The following is a 24,597-nucleotide window of genomic DNA, read 5'->3' on the forward strand; positions in this document are numbered from 1 at the left end:
CGGCTCACTGCAAGCTCCGCCTCCCGGGTTCACGCCATTCTCCTGCCTCAGCCTCCCGAGTAGCTGGGACTACAGGCGCCCACAACCGCGCCCGGCTAATTTTTTGTATTTTTAGTAGAGACGGGGTTTCACTGTGGTCTCGATCTCCTGACCTTGTGATCCGCCCGCCTCGGCCTCCCAAAGTGCTGGGATTACAGGCGTGAGCCACCACGCCCGGCCCCCCCCGATTATTAAGAGACTTCTCAACTTGATTGTATTCATAAATTTTCCCTTCACCTTGAAATTGCTGCAGTTCAGGCAGATGTGACTGAAAACTTACTCCAAGCTGATTTTCAATAAGCTTGTTTCCTGCAGCCCTTCTATCATGTTGATCTCTTCTATCAGGGAGATTTTCTTTTTGCAACATAAGTACTCTTGTAATTTCCTTCATCTTTCCACGGCCACTCAAAGTCATGTGTATTTTTCTGAACTTCCTCGAAGGACAGGGCTTCATCACAGCTTTCAAGTCTCTCCAGCTTCACCATGTGGAATGCTTCTCCCATACTGTTCTTCCCCTTTGGTGGCAGATCCTTGTTCACACATTTACAAGAGATATCTGTAAGATATAAAGAACCACAGGTTTCCAATTAATTATAGTACATAAATAATTATTTCCCATCGAAAAACCTAATGTTACACCAAAAGTAATAGTTATGTTGAACAGACTTATGATTCTTCAGAACCATAATTTTTCAGAACACAAAAGGAATAGGATTCCTTATCAAAGAAAAGGTGGTAACATGTAATTCAAATAGTAGGGGATCCTCGTTTTAAACAATCTGTGAACAAAACCCTCATATTGTACAAACCCATATTGGCCCTGAAAGGAGTACTTTCCAACCATGACCCAAGGCTACCAATTGGCAATATGTTTTATATGGCTGTCTTAGAATTCAAGAGAAAGAATTCTTATATTGTGCCTATTTAAAGCATATTTGTTATGCACAAGTAAATGCTAAAGCACAACGTGATATACTGTAATGGTAAATAACTCACAGCAAACATACGTAATGAATAATTAAAGAAGTAGTAATTTTGAATTGGAAAAAAATAATAGCACTGAAAAAATGAGGAGGAATTCAATTTTAAAATGTCAGAAAAAACTTTTTGAATTGGAAAAAAAAAAAAAAAGAGAGAAAAGAGGAGTTCTACTTCAGAACCAGCACAGGACATAAGAACTGGAATATAGTCTCGCTGTGTCACCCAGGCTGGAGTGCAGTGGCGCGATTTCGGCTCACTGCAACCTCCGCCTCCCGGGTTCAAACAATTCTCTGCCTCAGCCTCCTGAGTAGCTGGGATTACAGGTGCCTGCCACCACGCCCAGCTAATTTTTGTATTTTTAGTAGAGACAGCATTTCACCATCTTGGCCAGGCTGGTCTTGAGCTCCTGACCTCGTGATCCACCCACCTTGGCCTCCCAAAGTGCAGAGATAACAGGCATGAGCCACTGCGCCCAGCCTGTTTATATTATTCTTGACTGCAAATGGTGTCACATGCAGTAAGTGTGTGTATAAGTTTTGATAAGTTTTAATTTTTTATCATAGATTTGTGTTTTTTTGAAGCGGAGTCTCATTCTGATGCCCAGGCTAGAGTGCAGTGGTGCAATCTTGGCTCACTGCAACTTCTGCTTCCCAGGTTCAAGTGATTCTCCGGCCTCAGCCTCCCAACTAGCTGGGATTACAGGCATGTGCCACCACGGCCAGCTACTTTTTGTATGTTTAGTAGAGACAGGGTTTCATCATGTTGGCCAGCTGGTCTTGAAATCCTGACCTCAAGTGATCCACCCACCTTGGCCTCCCAAAGTGCTGGGATTACAGGCGTGAGCCACTGCACCCAGCCAGATTTGTGTGTTTTTGTTTGGTTTGTTTTTGTTTTTGTTTTGCAACAAAAGAACAGCACAGATTTATTGAAATGGAAGTACACTCCACAGAGTGGGAGCGGGCTCTAGCAACAGCTCAAGAGCCAGATTTGTGTATTTTTTTATGGTGGTAAATAATAGAGTAGTACTTTATGCATTCATCACATACCTAATTTTTTCTTAATTTTTATGATATTTTTAGGTTATGCAATTTGTCTGCTTTATCAAATTGTTGCAAATGTCTTTAAAAATTTCCAATATATTTACTGGAATAAAACCCATGTATAGGCCGGGCACGGTGGCTCAAGCCTGTAATCCCAGCACTTTGGGAGGCCGAGACGGGTGGATCATGAGGTCAGGAGATTGAGACCATCCTGGCTAACACGGTGAAACCCCGTCTCTACTAAAAAATACAAAAAACTAGCCGGGCGAGGTGGCGGGCTCCTGTAGTCCCAGCTACTCGGGAGGCTGAGGCAGGAGAATGGCGTAAACCCGGGAGGCGGAGCTTGCAGTGAGCTGAGATCTGGCCACTGCACTCCAGCCTGGGTGACAGAGCGAGACTCCGTCTCAAAAAAAAAAAAAAAAAAAAAAAACCCATGTATAAGATGACCCATGGAATTCAAACCTGTGCTGTTCAAGGGCCAACTGTATACCCAGAAGTGGGATTGCTGGATAATATAGTACTTTTATTTTTATTTTTTTGAGAAATTTCCATATAATTTTTCATAATGCCTAGACTAATTTACATTCAATCAATAGTGTATGAGAACCCCCAGTCTCCATATCTTTGCTAACACATATCTTTTGTCCTTCTGACAGTAGCCATTCTGACAGTTATATGATATTTCATTCTGCTTTAAATCTGCATCTCTGCAAGTAGTGATGTTGTTGGCTGTTTGTCTGTCTTCCTTCAAGAACTGTATATTGAGGCTCATGCCTATAATCTCAGCACTTTGTGAGGCCAAGTTGGGCAGATCACCTGCGACTAGGGATTTGAGACCAGCCTGGCCAACATAGTGACCAAAAATGCAAAAATTAGCCAGGCGTGGTGGCACGCACCTGTAGTCCCAGCTACTTGGGAGGTTGAGGCAGAAGAATAGCTTGAACCTGGGAAGCAGAGATTGCAGTGAGCCGAGATTGTGCCACTGCACTCCAGCCTGGGTGACAGAGCAAGACTCTGTCTCAAAAAAAAAAAAAAAAGGAAAAAAAATGTATATTGAGATCCTTTGGCCATTTTTTAATTGGTTTGTTTTCATGCTATTGAGTAGTTTTGATTTCTCATACATTTTGGATATTAAATTGGTGTCAAATACACAAATTGCAAATGCTTTCTCACAATCCGTAGGTTGTCTCTTCATTATGTTAATTGTTCCCTTTGCGGTGATTTTCAGTAGATGCCACCCCATTTATCTGTTTGCTTTTGTTGCATAAGCTTCTGGCATCAAGGCCAAAAAATCATTGCCTGGATCACGTCATGTAGCTTTTCCCCTATGATTGCTTCTAGTAGTTTTACATTATCAGGTCTTACGTTTAAGTATTTAATACATTTTGAATCAATTTTGGTATCTGATGTGAGATTAACATCCATTTCATTCTCCTGTGTGTGGATATTGAGTTTTTCTAGCTACACTTATTGAAAAAACTGTCCTTTGTTCATTGTGTGTTCTTGGCACCTCTGTCAAAAGCCAGCTGGCCATATATTCATCATTTGTTTTTTTTTTCACTTTTTTTTTTTTTTGATATGGAGTCTCACTCTGTCGCCCAGGCTAGAGTGCAGTGGCGCAATCTCAGCTGACTGCAACCTCTGCCTCCTGGTTTCAAGTGATTCTTCTGCCTCAGCCTCCCAAGTAGCTGACCACCACGCCTGGCTAATTTTTGTATTTTTAGTAGAGACAGGGTTTCACCATATTGGACAGGCTGGTCACGAACTCATGACCTCGTGATCCACCCACCTCAGCCTCCCAAAGTGCTGGAATTACGGGGGTGAGCCACTGCATCCGGCTTTCTTTTTACTCTTTCTATTCTGTTCCACTGGTTGATGTGTCTATTTTTAAGGAAGTACTATCCTGTTTTAATTACTATATCTTTATAATATAGTTTGAAATAAGGTAGTGTGATGCCTCCAGGTTTGTTCTTTTTGTTCAATGAATCCCATGCTCAAGTGTAAAAAAATAGGATACACACCCCATATAGGACTGGGATCAAAAAGAGAAAGTTTCTGTCCATTGTACTTAACAATTTGGCTAATCATCTCGGAAGATCAACCCACTCCCCTTGTCACCCACATCCACAAACTGTCGCAAAGTGGAATAGGAGAAGTAGCTGAGACCTCAACAGGCAAAGAAAGCTTAAGACAGCTCTGTGAAGTTTCTGGGGCCCCAGGTGCAAAGGAGGAGCAGCCAACGTTTTCTATCTTCCAAGCTCATGAAATGGGATAAAATATGGATAGGGGCACTTGTCATAACTATGGAGGCCTCACGTCTGATCTCTGTGGACAAAAAAATAAGGATTTTTGATTGAATGAAGCACAGAAGGAGAGACTAAGGAGGAAAGCAACCCTTTTGAAAGGAACCAAGAGTTCATAGAAACCAAGTAACAGACGGTTGTAGGTCATGATCAAGACTCTGCATGTGTTGCTGTTTGGGCTGTAGCACCACTGCAGGTTGGAAGGAGAAACTTTTACACATCTAAAGAACAGAGTATTAAGTGGTAGGGAAAAAAATTCTTATCAGTGATCACAGGATATAAACTTTTATTTTCCCAAAAAATTCTGCCATTTGCAGGGTGTTTCTCCAACACTGTCTAATGAGACGCTTTCTCTCTGCCCATCTGAACTCTGACCTGTAATTACACCTCTGATCCACTCCCACTTGCTATTTTCTCTTGGCTGTCCACATTCCAGGGCTCCTTCCCTTGTTCCAACAAGGAGATAATACTCAGATCAAAAGGAGAGATTCCTGCTTACGAAAAGAAAGAAGGCCAGGCATGGTAGCTCACACCTGTAATCCCAGCACTCTGGGAGGCTGAGATGTGCAGATCACCCTGAGGTCAGGAGTTCGAGACCAGCCTGGCCTATAATCCCAGCTACTCAGGAGGCTGAGGCAGGAGAATCACTTGAACTTAGGAGGCGGAGGTTGCAGTTGCAGTGATCCGAGATCGTGCTATTGCACTCCAGCCTGGGTGAGAAGAGTGAAACTCCATTTCAAAAAAAAAGAGAAAAAAAAGAAAAAGAAATATAATGTGCTGTGGCTTTTCCAGAACTACACCCTTAGGTTAACATGAGAAGAGAGGAAACTGCAGATGGATTTGGAAAAACATTTCAACAGTTGATCCACTGAATGCCTCCTGAGTGATTAGGAAACACCAGACTACACAGATACCTAGCTTTTGTCCATGAACCACTAAATCAAAAGTACAGAAGTAAAAAACAGAAAATCAAACATTTTAAATCTGGTACAAGGTATTATGCATACAAAGCTCTAAAACTCTCCACAAAGTGGGCAGACCATCTCAAGAAACGGCAAGATTAAAGTCCAGATTTTGCATGATCAGGCTTTTCATTTCTGAGTCAACAGGTCATCAGTCCTCATCGAGGAATGCAGGGGCTCTCAAGAGACTCACAAGGGAAAATGAAAACATACACAAGAACAGACCTTGACTTCTAAAAGAAAGTCATCCTTACCCAGTGAGACCAGGTTCCTGTAGTTCTCCAACATGACGTCCCTGTACAAAGTCTTCTGAGCAGGGTCCAGGTATGTCCACTCCTCCTGAGAGAATTCTATGGCCACATCCTTGAGTGTCAACTGTCCCTAAAATGAAAAACACATTTCACCAAGTGACTATGAGGCAAATTTGAATCTTCACATAAAACGAGAAGAGGAGAGAGCTGTAAAAATAGGTTCAATTCAAGTAAGCAGACTGACACATCCAGGCTGTGATCATGGTACATACAGATTTGATCTTCATCCCTTTTCCTGAAAAGAGCTCACTTGAAATCTGTGAGGTGATAAGTATCTTTTTGTACGTCAGTGAGACTAACTGGTGGCTGAAGGCCGCCAGATAGCTTCACGGTGTGGGCCGGACACTGGAAAGACCAAGACAAGATTACAGGGTTAGGCCAGGCGCCATGGCTCACGTCTGTAATCCCAGCACTTTGGGAGGCCGAAGCCAGTGGATCACTTGAGGTCAGGAGTTCGAGACAGGCCTGGCCAACACGGTGAAACCCTGTCTCTACTAAAAATACAAAAATTAGCTGGGCATGGTGGCACGCACCTGTGATCCCAGCTACTCAGGAGGCTGAGGCAGGAGAATCACTTCAACCTGGGAGGCAGATGTTGCAGTGAGCTGAGATCACGCCACTACACTCCAGCCTGGATGACAGAATGAGACTCTGTCTCAAAATAAATAAATAAAAATAAAAATAAATAAATAAATAAAAGATTACAGGGTTGGGACTTCCAGGCTCAATCTCCAACACTGCAAAAGGGAAGAAGGGCTGAAGTTTCAGTTGAACATCTATGGCCAATAATATAAACAGTCATGCCTATGTAATGAAGCTTCCATAAAAATGCAAAAAATTAAGGTTCTGAGGAGCATTTGGGACAGATGATAACATGGAGGCCCCTTGAGTGGTGCACCCACAGAGGGCATGGAAGCTCAGAGCTCCTCCCTATGTCACCCAATAGATCGCTTCCATCTGCATTCTTTGTTATATCCTGAGCAATAAATGAATCAATATGAATCAAGTGTTTCCCTGAGTTCTGTGAGCCACTGTAACAAGTTAATTTTTTTTTTTTTTTTTTTTTTTTTGAGGCGGAGTTTCGCTCTGTCTCCCAGGCTGGAGTGCAGTGGCCGGATCTCAGCTCACTGCAAGCTCCGCCTCCCGGGTTTACGCCATTCTCCTGCCTCAGCCTCCCGAGTAGCTGGGACTACAGGCGCCCGCCACCTCGCCCGGCTAGTTTTTTTTGTATTTTTTAGTAGAGACGGGGTTTCACCATGTTAGCCAGGATGGTCTCGATCTCCTGACCTCGTGATCCGCCCGTCTCGGCCTCCCAAAGTGCTGGGATTACAGGCTTGAGCCCCCGCGCCCCGGCCGTAACAAGTTAATTGATCCCAACGAAGAGGTCATGAGAATTTACAACTTAAGCCGGTTAGCGAGAAACCCAAGCCACAACCTGTGTTTGCGAATGGCATTGAGGTGGCTGCACCCTTGTGGGACTGAGCCCTATACCTGTGGGATGTGATGCTATATCCAGACAGCATCAGAATTGAACTGAATGGGAGGACACCCAGGTCACGTCCACTGCAGAATTGCTTGATTGATGTGATGGAAAACCCAACACATCTGGGAGAACGGAAGCACTCTGTGTTGCAAGTAGTAGAAGAAACTGTATCCAGCTGGACACGGTGACTCATGCCTGTAATCCCAGCACTTTGAGAGGCCGAGGCGGGTGGATCACCTGAGGTCAGGAGTTCAAGACCAGCCTGGACGATGTGGCGAAACCTCGTGTCTACTAAAAATACAAAAATAGCCAGGCATGGTGGTGGGCACCAGTAATCCCAGTTACTCAGGAGCTGAAGCGGGAGGATCATTTGAACCTGGGAGGTGGAAGTTGTGGTGAGCCAAGATCACGCCATTGCACCCCAGCCTGGGCAACAGAGCGAGACTCCATCTTAAAAAAAAAAAAAAAAAAAAAAAAAAACTGAATCAGTTTTTCCCTATATTCTCACACACTAAGGTTTACTTGAGCAAGTTATGTCTGCTTAATCCTGTTTTATTATTATTTTCCCTAAGAGGTTATGATATCCTCTAAATTAGTGTGGATTTCTGTTTTGTGGACAATAAATAAATATACAGATACAAAATCGGCTGGGCGCAGTGGCTCACTCATGCCTGTAATCCTAGCACTTTGGGAGGCCAAGGTGGGGGAATCACTTGAGGTCAGAAGTTCGAGACCAACCTGGCCAACATGGTGAAACCCTGTCTCTACGAAAAATACAAAAATTAGCCGGAAATTGCTTGAACCTGGGAGGCAGAGGTGGCAGTGAGCCAAGATGGTGCCACTGCACTCCAGCCCGGGCAACAGGGGGACAACCAAAACAAAAGAAAAAAGCCCAGCACAAGTTCATCTCTACCAGCTTTAGATAGATATTATGTCTGATACATCAAGTAATATTCAGCATCTAGATGACCTAGAGAATGAGTGGTGTCTTCAAGGATGACAACATCCACAGTGGCTTTGAAGAAAAAACAAGTCAGAGTTTTAAAACTATGATGAGAGCAATAGCAATGATAGGGATTTAAGAACAAGGTCCGTATGCGAGGTAGCATTTTAAATCCTTTATGTGTACTAACACGTACAACACTGTAGCCCATGAGAGAAAGATCTGCTCCCATTTTACTGTGGGACAGCTGTTTCACAGACACACCGAGAAACTTGTCTCAGGTCAAAGAGCTAAAAATGACAGAGCAAGTACCTATACCCAGGTATCTGGGAATTAAAATTAAACCTAAGCAATCAGTTAAGCAACAGGCAAGCTACCTGAAAGAGCAGCTCACAAAGCCCTGAATAATCTTCCAAAGAGAGTAAGTAGGTGGTTTGGAATCCTAAAGCATTAAGGAAGGCTACATAGTCAAGCGCCTTCAGAGTTTTCATTTTAGAATCTCAGTGTCTTGAGATCAGCACAAAGGAGTCAATATATCTGTCCAAGGTTCTGAAAGGGAAGTCATTTTGGAAGAATTCATTTATATAATGAGAGGCCGAGTACCCGAGTAACGGGTACCAATGTCTAAGAGATTCCCAACATCCTTTTGTGCAACATGTATCAGCAGCTGCCCACAGCTCTTTAGTTTACCATTCTACTGTGAATGACTGACGTGTAGATTGGTCTGAATAGTTTCTTGGTCATTAAACTGGCTAGGAAAGAATTTTCCCAGTCTTTAAGATGCTACACTGTGGCTGAAATCCTCTCAACTACTGTGAAAACGAGGTTTAAAAAATAAAGAAGTTGGCCGGGCATGGTGGTTCATGCCTGTAGTCCCAGTACTTTGGGAGGTCAAGGCAGGCATATTGTTTGAACCCAGGAGTTTGAGACCAGCCTGGGCAACATAGCAAGACCTTGTTTCTACAAAAAAGTAAAAATAATAATAAAAGGAAAAATAAACAAATACAAATAAATAAAGAAGTACAAGAAATGAGAGAATGTTAGAGAATGAAGGGTAAAATAATGTCGAGCAAAACTGGCCACAGAATGTGTTAATATATTCCAGTTCAAATAGTGTTTTATGAAGAAAGAGACTTTAAAATCTCAGGGGTAAGCAAATTTAAACTGAAAACAGAATAAAAAGTCCCAGAAAGATATAGTAAAAAGTAGTGTCTGTCTCTTTGCATAAAGTAGTATAATGTAGTTTGCATAAAGTAGTATAATATAGTTTGCATAAAGTAGTATAATATAGTTTGTACACATTTGTAAAACAACCAGCTAGCAAGGGAATTATCTCAAAGAACTACACAGGAGCCAAATGAGATTATCAAGGACAACAAACCACTTCTTTTATTACAATGTCACACTTATAGAAGAAAGCACATGTAAAAGCCTAATTTCAGCACTGAATTCGGGACTTTGTCACTGGAAATTTGGGTAGAATCAAAAGAGAAAATAAAGATAAAAGTGGCTATGAGTTTTGTAGAAATATGTAAATTTCTTTTTTTGTTGTTTTTTTGGAGACGGAGTTTTGCTTTGTCACCCAGGGTGGAGTGCAGTGGGTTTGGGGAGCTTCCAGATGGCTGACACGTGGAGGTTCCTGGAGGACGGCATACCCAGGGAGGGCAGGGAAGCTCTGCACCCCTTTCCCCATACCTCACCTTATGCATCTCTTCACTGGTATCTTCTGTAATAGTATTTATAATCAACCTGTAAAACTGAGTGTTTCTCTGACCTCTAAGAGTTGCTCCAGCAAATTAAAGAAGGGTTCATGGGAACCTCAACTTGAGGTTGGTCGGTCAGAAGTTTCAGAGGCCTGGACGTGCAATTGGGAACTGAGCCATCAATCTGTGAGATGTGACACTATCTTCATGCAGACAAGTGTTGGAACTGAACTGGAGGACAGCCAGTTGGTTGCTCGCTGTTTGTTGGTGGGGAGAAATCCCTCACATGTGGCCACAGAAGTCTTCTGTGTGGATTGTGGTGTTGGTGTGAGAGCAGAGGGAAACATGGTGTTTGAGTTGTTTTAACTAAACACTCCAAAAGTAAATTGACACGAGGTCACCTAACTGAGAAAAACTGAAACAAGTTCAAGGCTAACAATATGGAACTTCACCAAAGGTCATCATATACACAAACGCATTTATGCCCATATGTTACTATCCTATTAGTTCATTAATACATAGTGGAGAACAGGCCGGATGCGGTGGCTCACACTTGTAATCCCAGCACTTTGGGAGGCCGAGTCAGATGGATCACCTGAGGTCAGGAGTTCGAGACCAGCCTGGCCAACATGGAAAACCCCATCTCTACTAAAAATACAAAAATCAGCCAGGTGTGGTGGCGGACACCTGTAATCCCAGGTACCTGGGAGGCTGAGGCAGGAGAATTGCTTGAACCTAAGAGGGGGAAGTTGCAGTGAGCCAAGACTGTGCTCCTTCACTCCAGCCTGGGTGAAAGAGTGAAACTCCATCTCAAAAAAAAAAAAAAAAGGCAGCAGAGAACAAAGTTAAGGCCATAAAAATATTTAAAATATGATTTCAGCCGGGCGCGGTGGCTCACGCCTGTAATCCCAGCACTTTGGGAGGCCGAGGCGGGCGGATCACAAGGTCAGGAGTTCGAGACCACGTTGAAACCCCGTCTCTACTAAAAATACAAAAAAAAAATTAGCCGGGCGCAGTGGCGGGCGCCTGTAGTCCCAGCTACTCGGGAGGCTGAGGCAGGAGAATGGCAGGAACCCGGGAGGCGGAGCTTGCAGTGAGCCGAGATCGCGCCATTGCACTCCAGCCAGGGGAACAGAGCGAGACTCCGTCTCAAAAAAAAAAATAAATAAATAAATAAAATAAAATAAAATATGATTTCAAATGATAAAACACATACAATTTATTTAAATCATGGTACGTCTTTTATAAAACCATGGGCGTATGCATCTGCATATTCATGTGCGCACATCACATATACCAGTTAAATTAAGTGAAATAAGGAGATGTGTCTCAACGATGTATTTGTTTTTGATGATACCTTTAGTTGTCTTTTTTGCTCATGTGCATTTCAGAAAGTCTGGGACAATTAAAATGCATGAATTGTACTTAATTTAGTTTATAAACATTTTTGTAAGTTAAGCTGTAAAAATGCTAAAACAAAAATATGTAAGAACTTGTACTCCAATTGGTATTAAATACAATTATTAAAAATACTGATACCATTTTTTCCAGTTAAATTTAGATATTTAGGCATTAACAAAAGCCCAATGGAGGTTTTAGTTTATTTTACTCATGAAATCATAGCATAAGGTTAGGACATTTTTTAATATCATACATTAATTTAATAGACTTAAGAAGTATATATTGCAACGATATTTACTCAAAGAAATTATTGGATAATTAAAAATTGGTTCAAAAAGGAAATTTGAAAAACACCCAAAAGCTAATATTAAACAAGAAAATTTCACCAAACACATAATCAAGCAGTAAATGCTGGATGCATTTGCTCTAAATTAAAATGGAGAAAATGGGCTGGGCGCGATGGCTCATGCCTGTAATCCTAACACTTTGGGAGGCCAAGGCGGGTGGATTGCTTGAGCTCAGGAATTCAAGATGATCCTGGGCAAAATAGCGAGACCCCCATCTTTACAAAAAATATAAAAATTAGCTGGGTGTGGTGGCATGCATGTGTAGTCCCAGCTACTTGAGAGGCTGAGGTAGGAGGTTGGCTTGAGCCCAGGTGGTGGAGGCTGCCGTGAGCCGAGATTGCACCACTGCACTCCAGACTGGGCGACGGGGCCGGACCTTGTATCAAAAATAAAAAAGGAGAAAATAGGGCTCACCAGGGCTCCAGCTAAAGCCCACTTCAGAGCATGCCTGAGCTGAGACCAAGAAAATGGTAAAGTAGGAGCTAGACCTGTTAAAACTAACAGATGACATACTCACAACCTAGGAAAAGAACGCATTGAAGTATAAGAACTAATAACAACACTGTGAAAACAATCTTCATTCTTTCTTTAGCAGCTCTCATTAAACATACAACGCATCTCACGAGTACATTAGGAATGATACAATGCTACCTATTAAAATACATTTCCACACCTATTTAAAGAAATTATCAAACTGTACTAAAGTGATGATGTCAATAAAATAGAGGACTAGGAACTCCCAAACACTACCTCCACCATGGAGACACAAATTTAGTAACAATATATGAACCAATTGCCTTTGTGAGAAATCCAGTAACCATTTAAGAGGTTGGAACTCTTAACAGAAGTCTAGTAGAAAAATACAGGACATCTGCTCACAGTGGCCTTACCCTGGCATGATGCAGTGTCACTGCAAGAAAAACACCAATTTCCCATTTCTCCTGGAAGAGGAAAAGTATGAAAACATTCATCCATATTCTGTCTTTTCAGGGCGCTGGCTGAGGGATAAGTTTCTCTCTTGGTTGAATATAAGTAATGAAGGCTGGGAGCAGTGGTTCACGCCTGTAATCCCAGCATTTTGGGAGGCCGAGGCGGGTGCATCGCTTGAGCTCACGAGTTGGAGACCGGCCTGGGCAACATGGTGAAACCCCATCTCTATTAAAAATACAAAAAAATAGCCAGGCATGGTGATGCACGCCTGTAGTCCCAGCTACTCGGGAGGCCATGGCAAGAGAATCACTTGAATCTAGGAGGCAGAGGTTGCAGTGAGCTGAGATTGCGTCACTGCACTCCAGCCTAGGCAACAGAGCAAGACTCTGTCTAAACAAACAAACAAAAAAGGAGTTTGGAGTCAGATAAACACAGTGACTCACTTGTTCGGCATCAAATGCAATATAAATGAGGCTACAAAGCTTTCCCCACAGTGGTCTCATTTTACAGCATTTCGTGAGTGCTTGTGCACAGTAACATCTGCCTTCATAACCAGCTTCTCTTATCAGAATTTACACAGAGCTGGCAATATATTCAAATACGGCCTGAACAATCCCTGCTGCCCAACAGCACTGACACCACGGGGCCCTCACCCCATCTCCATCCATGTCTGGTGTGAGCCCTTCCCAGGACGACGATGCCCAGTGCCGCCTCTTCCCAAGTTCATGTCACTGGGTCACGAGAGATGGAATCCAAGCGAGATGAGAGGGACTGAGGGAAGGCATGGGTGAGTGTCAGCAAACCTGTCAGGCAGGACGCTTCAGACTCAGAGAAGGTTCCCAACTCCAAGGCCCAGCGTTTCTGAAAGGAAGGAGACAGAACAATCCACCGAGAATATCATCTCACCTGAGGAGGAGCCATCCCTGACTCCTGAGCTTTCCTCTTCCTCTTCTTCCAGGGTTCTGCCTTGGGTAACATGAAAGAGACTTTAGAATTCAATCCTGAATGTCAAAACTATGCTGTTTATTGGTTAGAATCAACACATCCCCTCCTGTGCCATAACCTCATACACAGGGAAGACCTTACCCTGTGGAAAGATGGTCCTCTGCCGCCCACTGCACCAGAAAAGATGCAGGGCTAAGAAACTCCTACAGGAAAAGCAAGTGAGTTTCTGACCTCTTTCTTTAGAATCTGCTCCCCGCCTGGAGAGGCCCGCACACAGGCTGCAGCAGTGGGGAGCTGAGCTGGAACGAGCTTCCGTTCAGGGCACAGACCCAGCCCTGACCAAACCCCATGCAAAGCACAGCCCCGCTCCCCTCTGTGGATCACAGGCTGATCTCAGCCTTCAGAAACGAGCAGCAGTGCCCTGGTGCTCAGTGGTAGATACAGAATAACAGAATAGAACCAATCTTAAATGTCATTGAAGCTGGGCTGCAACTTACTTGAATGAAAATCTCTGCTAAGGGGGCATAAGAGATGTAATCGCAAAATGCCTCAGCGTTCCTGAGCTCCGCTGAGAGGGGCCAAGCCCAGCACAGCCCCCCACCTTCTGGCTGTACTCTCCCTGGGGGCCTTGTTGTCACCAGGATCCAGACAGTGGAAGGTGAAGCAGCACAGAGAAACATGCAGAACAGCCACTGTGGACCAGAGGTGAGGGTGGGGGTGGGGATGGAATGCGGAAGCGGGGGTCAGGGAGAGGGTCACAGAAGCCCCCATTGAGGAAGTGCTATCAGAACAAACACCTGGGTTAGGAAGGGTGTTTGCACCTGCAGCTGAGGGGCCAGAGTCCTAGGCACAGGGACCACCCATGTGAAGGCCCTGAGGCAGGAGCAACTTGGGGACCCCAGAAAAGGAAAGGGGCCTGAGTGGCTGGAGCAGAGGGAGCGAGGAGGACGCGGGCAGGAGATGAGGTCAGAGAGGTCCTAGGGGAGCAGGTCAGGCAGGGCTGAGGTCTTCAAACAATTTTTTTCCCACCTCCAAAGAATGTTGAGGCTGGGTGCAGTGGCTCTTGCCTGTAATCTCAGCGTTTTGGGAGGCACAGGTGGGTGGACTGCTTCATGCTTGAGCTCAGGAGTTTGAGACCAGCCTGGGCAACATGGCAAAACCCCATCTCTAAAAAAGGTACAAAATTTAGTCACGTGTGTTGGTACGGGCCTGTGTGTGTGTGTGTGTGTGTGTGTGTGTGTGTGAATAGACAAGACCACTAATCTGGATATGCTCATCAAAATAATTCCCTTGAAGTAAAAGTTGATGCAGTAGAGGAGGGAGTGCCACCGTCCTGAGACTGTGTGCACAACTGAAGAACCAGCAACAGCCCGGAGCAGGGACAGTCCATTCCCAGTACCTACTGAGTTGAGATCGCAGGCCTTAAGACAGGTAGGTGGGGCCGGGCGCGGTGGCTCAAGCCTGTAATCCCAGCACTTTGGGAGGCTGAGATGGGTGGATCACGAGGTCAGGAGATCGAGACCATCCTGGCTAACACGGTGAAACCCCATCTCTACTAAAAAATACAAAAAACTAGCCGGGCGAGGTGGCGGGCGCCTGTAGTCCCAGCTACTCGGGAGGCTGAGGCAGGAGAATGGCGGGAACCCGGAAGGCGGAGCTGCAGTGAGCTGAGATCCGGCCACTGCACTCCAGCTTGGGCAACAGAGCGAGACTCCGTCTCAAAAAAAAAAAAAAAAAAAAAAAAAAAAAGACAGGTAGGTGGGCCTGTTGGAGAGCTCTTCCCTTTACTGTTTGAGACAGGAAAAAATCAACCTGTTCATACTATTGTCACACTCAACCCAGAATACTTCACCTGCAGTCACCAAAATGTGTGTAGTTTTTCCCACAATGACCAGTTCTGCAGTGGACTCCCAGGGGTGGGGGTGGGGGGGTCGTACAATTTCACCCCACTCTGACACTGTCAGATCTCCCAGGTGAAGATCTCAGTGTGCTATATGCTAGTAGTAACTCTTGGCTACACTCTCACCAGATAAATACCGTCATTCTCTTAACCCCTTCCTTGGATTCAATTAACTTGCTAAAACCATTCATCTATATGATTTGTAGTATCCTTTATAACAGTTGGGTAGGCTGGGCGCGGTAGCTCATGCCTGTAATCCCAGCACTTTGGGAGGCCAAGGTGGGTGGGTTACCTGAGATCAGGAGTTCAAGACTAGCCTGGCCAACATGGTGAACCCCCTTCTCTACTAAAAATACAAAAATTACCCGGGCATGGTGGCGGATGCCTGCAATCCCAGCTACCTGGGAGGCTGAGGCAGGAGAATTGCTGAGCCCGGGAAGCGGAGGTTACAGTGAACCGAGATCGTGCCATTGCACTCCAGCCTGGGTGACAGAGCAAGACTCCATCTCAAAAACAAACAAACAAACAAAAAACAACGGGGTAAACCAAGGAAAATGTTTCCCTGAGTTCTACAAGCTGCTCTGGCAAATAATAGCACCTCAGGAAGGGATAAGGAGAATCCCCAATTTATACTCAATGGGTCCGAAGCTCAAAATCTGGGACTTGGGGCTGGCATCTGAAGTGGGAACCCTCAACTAGTGGGATCTAATGCTAACTCTGGGTAGATAGTGTCCGAATTGAATTAAATTATAGGACAGTCAGGTAGTGTCTGTTGAAGAATTGCGTGTTGGTGGGGAGAAATCCCCACCCCACACATTTTGGTGACGAGAGGCGATGCATTCTTTGTTTAGTGTTCATTAGCTGATTATGAGGGGAGGAAAAATACTTTCGTTTTTCCTCCTCATTCATACACTTGCCTACATATTACCCCATCCTAGGAAAAGGAAAGAGAGTGACGGACAACTGAATGAGTCAAGTCACTGCCCTCTGGTAGAATAGAGATAGCAAATAGAAGCTAACCTCTGATGCCAGGAATTATAAAATGCACATGTCTCACAGACAGGACTTTTGCAATTCTCACCAGCATCTCCACAACAGAAACAAAATATATACATATAAAATTAGTTAGATTATATTATTATTATTATTTTTATTATTATTATTTTTTGAGACGGAGTCTCCCGCTGTGTCACCCAGGCTGGAGTGCAGTGGCACGATCTCGGCTCACTGCAAGCTCCGCCTCCCAGGTTCACGCCATTCTCCTGCCTCAGCCTCTGAGTAGCTGGGACTACAGGCGCCCGCCACCACGCCCGGCTAGTTTTTTGTATTTTTAGTAGAAACGGGGTTTCACCATGTTAGCCAGGATGGTCTCGATCTCCTGACCTCGTGATCCACCCGCCTCGGCCTCCCAAAGTGCTGGGATTACAGGCTTGAGCCACCGCGCCCGGCCAAATTAGTTAGATTATTAGGGGCCGGGCACAGTAGCTCACACCTGTAATCCCAGCACTTTGGGAGGCTGAGGTGGGTGGATCACCTGAGGTCAGGAGTTCGAGACCAGCCTGGTCAACATAGTGAAACCCCATCTCTACTAAAATTACAAAAGTTAGCCAGGTGTGGTGGTGCATGCCTGTAATCCCAGCTACTCGGGAGGCTGAGGCACAAGAATCGCTTGAACACGGGAGGCGGAGTTACAGTGAGCTGAGATCATGCCATTGCACTCCAGCCTGGGCAATAGAGACTCTGTCTCAAGAAAAAAAAAAAAAAATTGTTAGATTATGGACACAGAAATCAATATATCACGATGTAATTATCCATACCCAATGAAACCACCATGCATCTGGGCCAAAGTCCCCCTCTTTCTTCCTTCCTGTGTGTTTCCTCCCTCATTCTGTACATCTCTCATTCTCCTCTTCTCTCTCTGGCTTTTTTTCTTGTCTGTGTTTCAGCCTGGGTCGCTGCTCCTCATTTTGAGCCCTTCTCCTTTCCTGCTGTTTCTCCTTCCCTCTATTCCTTCTCTTCCACCTGTTCTGCTCCATTCTTGCAACCTGTTTCACTTCTTATTCCTCTTTCACCCCAATCTTTTGGTTGTCCCCAATTTCCATATATTTTTGCCTCTTTCTTCCCTTATCTCTGCTCTCTCTGTTAAATCCCCTCTTGCCTGTCTCACCTCCTTGTCCCCACTCTCTGGCACCCCCAGATCCCAGGTCTCCCCCTGCTGTGGTTCTCCCTCTGCTCTCCTTGTCACCGGCTGCCCCCTCTTGCTGTCCCAGCACCACGCTGCTGTCTGTCCTGGCTCCAAATCCCCGCTTCTCTCCCCCACTCTCTGTCGGAGGAGCTGCCCCTCTCCCTACCTTGCTGTCCTTCATCTCTCTAGACATCGAGCTTTTCTCTACATTTCTCCAGTTGTTTCTCCATGCTGTTACTTTCTCAGCGACTTCTTTCACCCTTACTGTCTCTTTGCAAATCCCGACCCATCCTCTACTTTGCCATGTTTATTGGTTTCCCCCATTCTTTCCTCTGTCTCCGTTTCTCTGCTTTTCTCTCAGCCCCTTTCTCTATCTCGTGATCCCCTTGGCCCACACATTCACAGGGAGGGTGTGGAGTAAGACGCCTGCATCCTGGAGGAGCACATTTTCCAGCGGGTGGAGCTGGACAGGCAAGAACACCGGGTGTCACACGACAAGCCCCAGGAACCTTCCCCAACGCGGGCTCAGGGGAAGCGGTGACTGCGAAGGGCAGGCCTGGGGAGCAGCAGGGCCCGGCACGAGGAGGAGGGAGGTGGGGGACGACGGCGCCTTAGGAGAGGGGTGGGGTCTGCAGGATCCCAGGACCAGGCAGAGGACGCGGCCTCCCCGGGACTGGGGCTGCGGCCCTGCGCTCCAGTAGCGAGGTTAGGGCGAGGTTAGGGGACGGCTCTAGGGCGAGGTTAGGGGACGGCAAAATCCTGCACCCACTTCGCGGATGAGGACTTCCCAGAGCGCCGGGGTAGAGGTCAGCAAAGGGTTTTAAGCAGGAAACGGCGCAGGAAAGGAGGCGTCTGCATGGTCTGAAAGCCGAAATACCGCGGGCAGGACCAGCCTGTGTGATTTTAACCCAAAACGATGCGACCCCCAGAGTCTCGCGACAACGTCTGAATTTACTTGGCATGGAGGGAGCCGTGCGGGGACTTCAAGGGCTATAGGAACCCCCGGACATCGTGTAGGGAAATGCAGGGGACTCCGAAACGCAGGTTTAATCTAGATAGAAGGAAACTCACGCGGCGAGGAACAGCCTTCACTCCAAGACATCTGCTTCCGGGTTTGCAAGAAACTGCCCGTGCAGTAAACGGAGCCGGCGGCTGGGGGCGGGGCCTGGGCGGACCGGGGCAAAGGGGCGGGATGGGGGGGGGGAAGGCCAGGCGTCGGGAGTGACAGAGAGCATAGGGTGGGCGGGGCAGGGGCGGGGCCTGAACCCGGGAGGCGGAGGTTGCAATGAGCCGAGGTCGCGCCATTGCACTCCAGCCTGAGTGACAGAGTGAGACTTCGTCTCACTAAAACAAACAAACAAAAACAAACAAAACCACTTAGCCTATCTAAAAGTGTAACCAATGGCAGTAATATAAGCAATCATGCATATGTAATGAAGGCTCCATAACAACCCAAAAGGAGAGGATTCAGAGGAGCTTCTGGATAGGTGAACACTTGGAGGCTCCTGCAGTGTGGTGCACCCAGGGAGGGCACCAAGGCTCAACGCCCCTTCTCCCATGCCTCACCTCACTGATCCCTTCCATCTGACTGTTCATCTGTCAACTCTGTAATATCCTTTATAATAGGTAAATCTATGTAAAGTGTTTCCCTGTATTTTGTGAGCCACTCTAGCAAATTCGTTGAACCCTAGGAGGGGGTCAAGGGACTCCAGGATTTATATCTGATCAGTAAGCACAGGTCACAACCTGTGCTTGAGACTGGCATTGAAATGTGTGCACTATTGTGGGACTGAGCCCTCAAAGTGTGGGATCTGATGCCGTGTCCAGGCAGATAGTGTCAGAATGGAACGGAATGAGAGAACACGCACCTGGTGTGTGTGGCAGGATTGCTTGCTTGGTGTGTGTGGGAAAACCCAGTACCTCTGGGCTAACAGTAGCGTTCTGTGTTGTGAGAGAATAGTAGAAGAAACGGAATCAGTTTTTCCTATATTCTTAAACACGTGAAGTTTTTTGGGTTTTCTTCTTCTTCTTCTTCTTCTTCTTCTTCTTCTTCTTTTTTAAGACGGAGTCCTGCTCTTGTCACCCAGGCTGGAATGCAATGGCATGATCTCGACTCACTGCAACCTCTACCTCCTGGGTTCAAGCGATTCTCCTGCCTCAGCCTCCCAGAGAGTTGGGATTACAGGTGCCTGCCAGCACACTCGGCTAATTTTTGTATTTTTAGTAGAGATGGAGTTTTGCCATGTTGGCCAGGCTGGTCTCAAACTCCTGACCTCGTGATCTGCCTGCCTCGGCCTCCCAAAGTGTTGGGATCTCAGGCGTGAGCCACCGCGCCCAGCGTGAAGGCATTTTGGAGCAAGTTATGTCTCTCTGTTTCATTGTACTTTTCCCTAAGTAGTTATAATAGCCTCTAAATCTGTGTGGAGTTTTCAGTTTTGTGGACAATACAATCAATATACAAATAAAAACCCAAAGCATGAATGATGTCTTCAGAGATGACAAGGTCCACAGTGGCTTTACAGAAACACTGGCCAGAAGTAAAAACTGTGATGATAATGGCAATAGCAATGACTGACTTTTCTGAACACTATGTGCAAGGCATTATTCTGAATACGTTACCTGTATTAACTCATATAACAACATAATAGCTGTGGGCGGCAAGCCACCCAGGTGCTGAGGTAAGAGACGGAGGGCACGAGCTGTTCCAGTGTAACAAAATATATAAAATAACAAGAGTTATACTAGATACAGATCATAGGTATGATTATATATGAATATCATTAATCATTAGTTTGTAGCAATTACTCTTTATTCCAATATTATAATAATCCTTGCTCTACAATCATAACCTAGGAAAAACCAGGCCATATGGAGATAGGAGCTGAAGGGGCAGGGTGAGAAGTGACCAGAAGACAACAGTGTGAGCCCTCTGTCATGCCTGGACAGGGCCACTAGAGGGCTCCTTGGTCTAGCGGTAACGCCAGCGTCTGGGAAGATGCCCGTTGCCAAATGGACCATGGTAGAGCGGTAGCATCAGTGCCAAGGAAAAGCACCCGCTGCTTAGCTGACCAGGAAAGAGAGTCTCCACCACCTCTTGTGGAGGGCCTGACATCAGTCCTCCTGCAGTTATCCGGAGGCCTAACCGTCTCCCTGCGATGCTGTGCTTCAGCAGTCACACTCCTGTTTCACTTTCATGTTCCACTCTGTACACCTAGCTCCGCCCTCTAGATAGCAGTAGCAAAATTAGTGAAAGTATTAAAGTCTTTGATTTTTCTGAAAAGAGCATAGAAGAAATAATGACGTAAGCTGTCCTCTCTCTCTCTCCACCTCAGCTACCTAACAGGGAAGTGCCCCTTGTCCGGTGGACACATGACTCACATCACCTTATCAATCATTGGAGATGGCTCACACTCTTTACCCTGCCCCTTTTGCTTTGTACCCAATAAATAACAGCATAGCCAGGCATTCGGGGCCGCTACCAGTCTCCACGTCTTGGTAGTGGTCCCCCGAGCCCAGCTGTCTTTTCTTTTATCTCTTTGTCTTGTGTCTTTATTTCTACTATCTCTCATCTCCGCACATGGAGAGAAAAACCCACAGACCCTGTAGGGCTGGCCCCTACAATAGCTCATGAGAAAAAGATTTTTTTCCTATGTTACTAGGAGACAAGTATGTCACAGATATGCTAAGAAATTTGCCTAAGGTCCAAGAGCTAGAAATGACAGAGCAAGCCCTGAATCCAGGCATCTAAGAATTACAATTAGGCTGAGAGCGGTGGCTCACACCTGTAATTCCAGCACTTTGGGAGCCTGAGGCAGAAGAGTTGCTTGAGTCCAGGAATTCAAGACCAGCCTGGGCAACATAGTGAAACCCCATCTCAACAAAATAAAGACAAAACAAAAACAAAAAAAACCTCAACAATTACAATTAAACCTAAAGAATCACTTAAGTAACAGAAGTAACATCATAAGTTAGAAAAAAAAGGAAAAAGAATTTAAAGACATGGAATCTTACTCTGTCGCCCAGACTGGAATGCATTGGCATCATCGTAGCTCACTATAGCCTTGAACTCCTGGGTTCAAATGATCATCTTGCATCAGCTTCCCGAATAGCTGGGACTAGAAGCACACAACACTACACCTGGCTAATAAAAAAATCTTTTCTAGCTGGGCGTGGTGGCTCACACCTGTAATCCCAGCATATTGGGAGGCTGAGGAGAATCACCTGAGGTCGGGAGTTTGAGACCAGCCTCACCAACATGGAAAAACTCCGTCTCTACTAAAAATACAAAATTAGCTGGGTGTGGTGGTACATGCCTGTAATCCCAGCTACTTGGGAGGCGGAGGCAGGAGAATCGCTTGAACCAAGGAGGCGGAGGTTGCCGTGAGCCAAGATCGTGCCATGGGGCTCCAGCCTGGGCAACAAGAGAGAAACTCCACCTCAAACAAACAAACAAAAAATTTTTTAAAATTTTTTTATTTTTTGGGGGGGAGGAACCAAATATCATTATTTGAAGGAATGATACAAATCAAATAACTTAAGTCGATGTTTTGGTACAACTTATAGAAAAGGTAAAGGAAACCCCAACATGCATGCACTGCCTTGGTGACCAAGGAAGTCACCCCATGACTATGGAGAAATTAGCCTGAGACTTAGCTTTCATTATCACTGTCCCCCAGGGTGTGCTTGTCAAAGAGATATTCTGCCAAACCGGATTCGGGTGCTCCCATCTTGCGCAAGTTGGTCAGTGGTCACCCAATTCTTTGACAGCTTTCACCTGCTCATTCAGGTAATGTGTCTCAATGAAGTCACACAAATGGGGTTCATTTTTGTCAGTGGCCAGTTTGTGCAGTTCCAGTAGTGACTGATGCACATTTTTTCCCAAATGCAATGCACACTCCATCGCATTCAGCCCATCATAGTTGGGTTTCTTGATATCCCGAAGGAAGATTCGGCCACCTCTTTGGCTTTGCAGCTTCATCAGTTTCTCGTCATGTTCCCTCTCCTCATGAGATTGGTGAAGAAAGTATTTGGCAAAGTTCTTCAAAACCACATCACCGCAGTCAAAGTAGTAAGAAATGGACAGGTAAACATAGGAGGCATAGAGCTCCAGGTTGATCTGGCGGTTGATGGCGCCCTCTGAGTCCTGGTTGGGGCGATCCGAGGACGTGGTGAAGAGGTGACCGAGGGCTGGCTATGGGCGGCCAGCCGGGGTCGGGGACAAGCACCGGGTTCCGTCCAAGCACTGTTGAAGCAGGAAACCCCAGCAACTCTCGGCAAAGAACGTCTCACAAAAAAATTTGTTTAGAGACAAGGGCTTGCTATACTGCCCAGGTTGGTTTTAAACTCCTGGCCTCAAGCAACCCTGCTGCATCGGTCTCCCATGTGGCTGGGATTACAGGCATGAACCACTGCATCCGGCTTCACAAGTAAATTGACAGTAGGTTACCTCAGTGAGAAAAGTTGAAATAGTTCAAGGGTACCAACATGGAGCTGCAGAAAAGGTCATTACAGGCCGGGCGCGGTGGCTCACGCCTGTAATCCCAGCGCTTTGGGAGGCCGAGGCGGGCGGATCACAAGGTCAGGAGATCGAGACCACGGTGAAACCCCGTCTCTACTAAAAATACAAAAAATTAGCCGGGCGCGGTTGTGGGCGCCTGTAGTCCCAGCTACTCGGGAGGCTGAGGCAGGAGAATGGCGTGAACCCGGGAGGCGGAGCTTGCAGTGAGCCGAGATCGCGCCACTGCACTCCAGCCTGGGCGACAGAGCAAGACTCCGTCTCAAAAAAAAAAAAAAAAAAAAAAAAAAAAGGTCATTACATACACACACACATCGACATCCATAAGACTTTACTACTCTTACGATTAAGTCAGTCATGTGATAGCAGAGAACAAATTTAAGGCCATGGAAAACATTTAAGATATAATTTCAATTGTTAAAAAAAAATACAAAACTTATTTCACATGATGATGTGTCCTTGATGAAAACCATAGGCTTCTGCCTCCATACGCTAATGCACGCACATCCCATGTACACACAGTTAAATAAGAGGAGTTGTGTCTCAAGGACTCACTTTTTTCAACGATTTTTAAAATCACCACTTTTCCTCATGTGCATTTCAGCAAGTTTGGGACACTGGAAATGTACAAATTGCACTTAATGTAGTTTATAAACACTATTGTATATCAAACTACTAAAAATTGTACAACAAGCTGTTGTGGCTCATGGTTGTAATCCCAGCACTTTGGGAGGCTGAGGCGGGCAGATCACTTGAGCTCAGGAGTTCAAGACCAGCCTGGGCAACAAAGCAAGACATCATCTCTACAAAACAAATTTAAAAATGAGCTGGGGATGGTGGTACACGCCTGTAGTCCCAGATGCTCAGGAGGCTGAGGGGGAGGATCTCTTGAACCCAGAATTTTGAGGCTGCTGTGAGCTATGACAGACATCATATTCCAGCCTGTCTCAAAAATAAAAAAATTAAAATTATTAAAAAATGTTATAACATAAAAGTACCATATAGAAACCTGAACTCAGGCTGGGGGCGGTGGCTCATGCCTGTAATCTCAGCACTTTGGGAGGCTGAGACGGGCAGATCAGGAGGTCAGGAGATGGAGATCATCCTGGCTAACATGCTAAAACCCCATCTCTACTACAAAAAAAAAAAAAAAATTAGCCGGGCGTGGTGGCGGGTACCTGTAGTCCCAGCTACTCGGGAGGCTGAGGCAGGAGAATGGCGTGAACCCAGGAGGCAGAGCTTGCAGTGAGCCGAGAGCATGCCACTGCACTCCAGCCTGGGCGACAGAGCAAGACTCTGCCTCAAAAAACAAACAACAAAAAAAAACCCCCAAAACTTGAACTCCAATATCTATTAAATACACATATCTTAAAAAAAAAAATACAAGTTTATGCAATGAAATTCAGATATTTAGGCATTAACAAAAGCCCAATGGAGTTTATTAGTTTATTCCACTAATAAAACCATAACAAACAATTAGACAGTTTTTTAGTATTACGTATTAATTTAACTGATTTAGAAGAAAAATATGTTTAGCAGCAGTACTTACCTCAAAAAATTATTGGGTCATTAAAAATCAGTCCGAAAAGGAAATTTGGAAAAAAAAACA

At 45.5% G+C, this 24,597-nt stretch overlaps 1 protein-coding gene and 1 pseudogene across 1 annotated transcript; both read right to left on the bottom strand.

Annotated features, from left to right (window-relative positions):
* Positions 1–221: 221 nt before the first annotated feature.
* Positions 222–19,069, bottom strand: LOC126941682 (zinc finger protein 665-like). The gene is made up of 5 exons (XM_050768352.1): positions 19,040–19,069; positions 18,545–18,638; positions 13,350–13,405; positions 5,580–5,706; positions 222–595 (listed from the first exon to the last, which is right to left on the bottom strand). Exons 1-5 carry the CDS (start codon positions 19,067–19,069, stop codon positions 381–383), a joined length of 522 nt encoding a protein of 173 aa, XP_050624309.1. The 3' UTR covers positions 222–380.
* A 2,955-nt stretch (positions 19,070–22,024) lies between these two features.
* LOC126941683 (ferritin heavy chain-like) lies at positions 22,025–23,347 on the bottom strand (annotated as a pseudogene).
* Positions 23,348–24,597: the final 1,250 nt, after the last annotated feature.

This window comes from Macaca thibetana, chromosome 19 (assembly GCF_024542745.1).
Source record: "Macaca thibetana thibetana isolate TM-01 chromosome 19, ASM2454274v1, whole genome shotgun sequence".
Classification (NCBI taxonomy): Eukaryota; Metazoa; Chordata; class Mammalia; order Primates; family Cercopithecidae; genus Macaca; species Macaca thibetana.

Bases quoted from the DNA above. Each gene is read 5' to 3' on its own strand.
- LOC126941682 (XM_050768352.1), bottom strand. From the start codon at position 19,069: ATGAACAGTCAGATGGAAGGGATCAGTGAG. The intron at 13,406-18,544 runs GTGAGTTTCCTT...TACCCAAGGCAG, and splicing joins TGAAGGCTGTTCCTCGCCGC to AACCCTGGAAGAAGAGGAAG. The intron at 596-5,579 runs GTAAGGATGACT...TATATCTTACAG, and splicing joins CAGGAACCTGGTCTCACTGG to ATATCTCTTGTAAATGTGTG.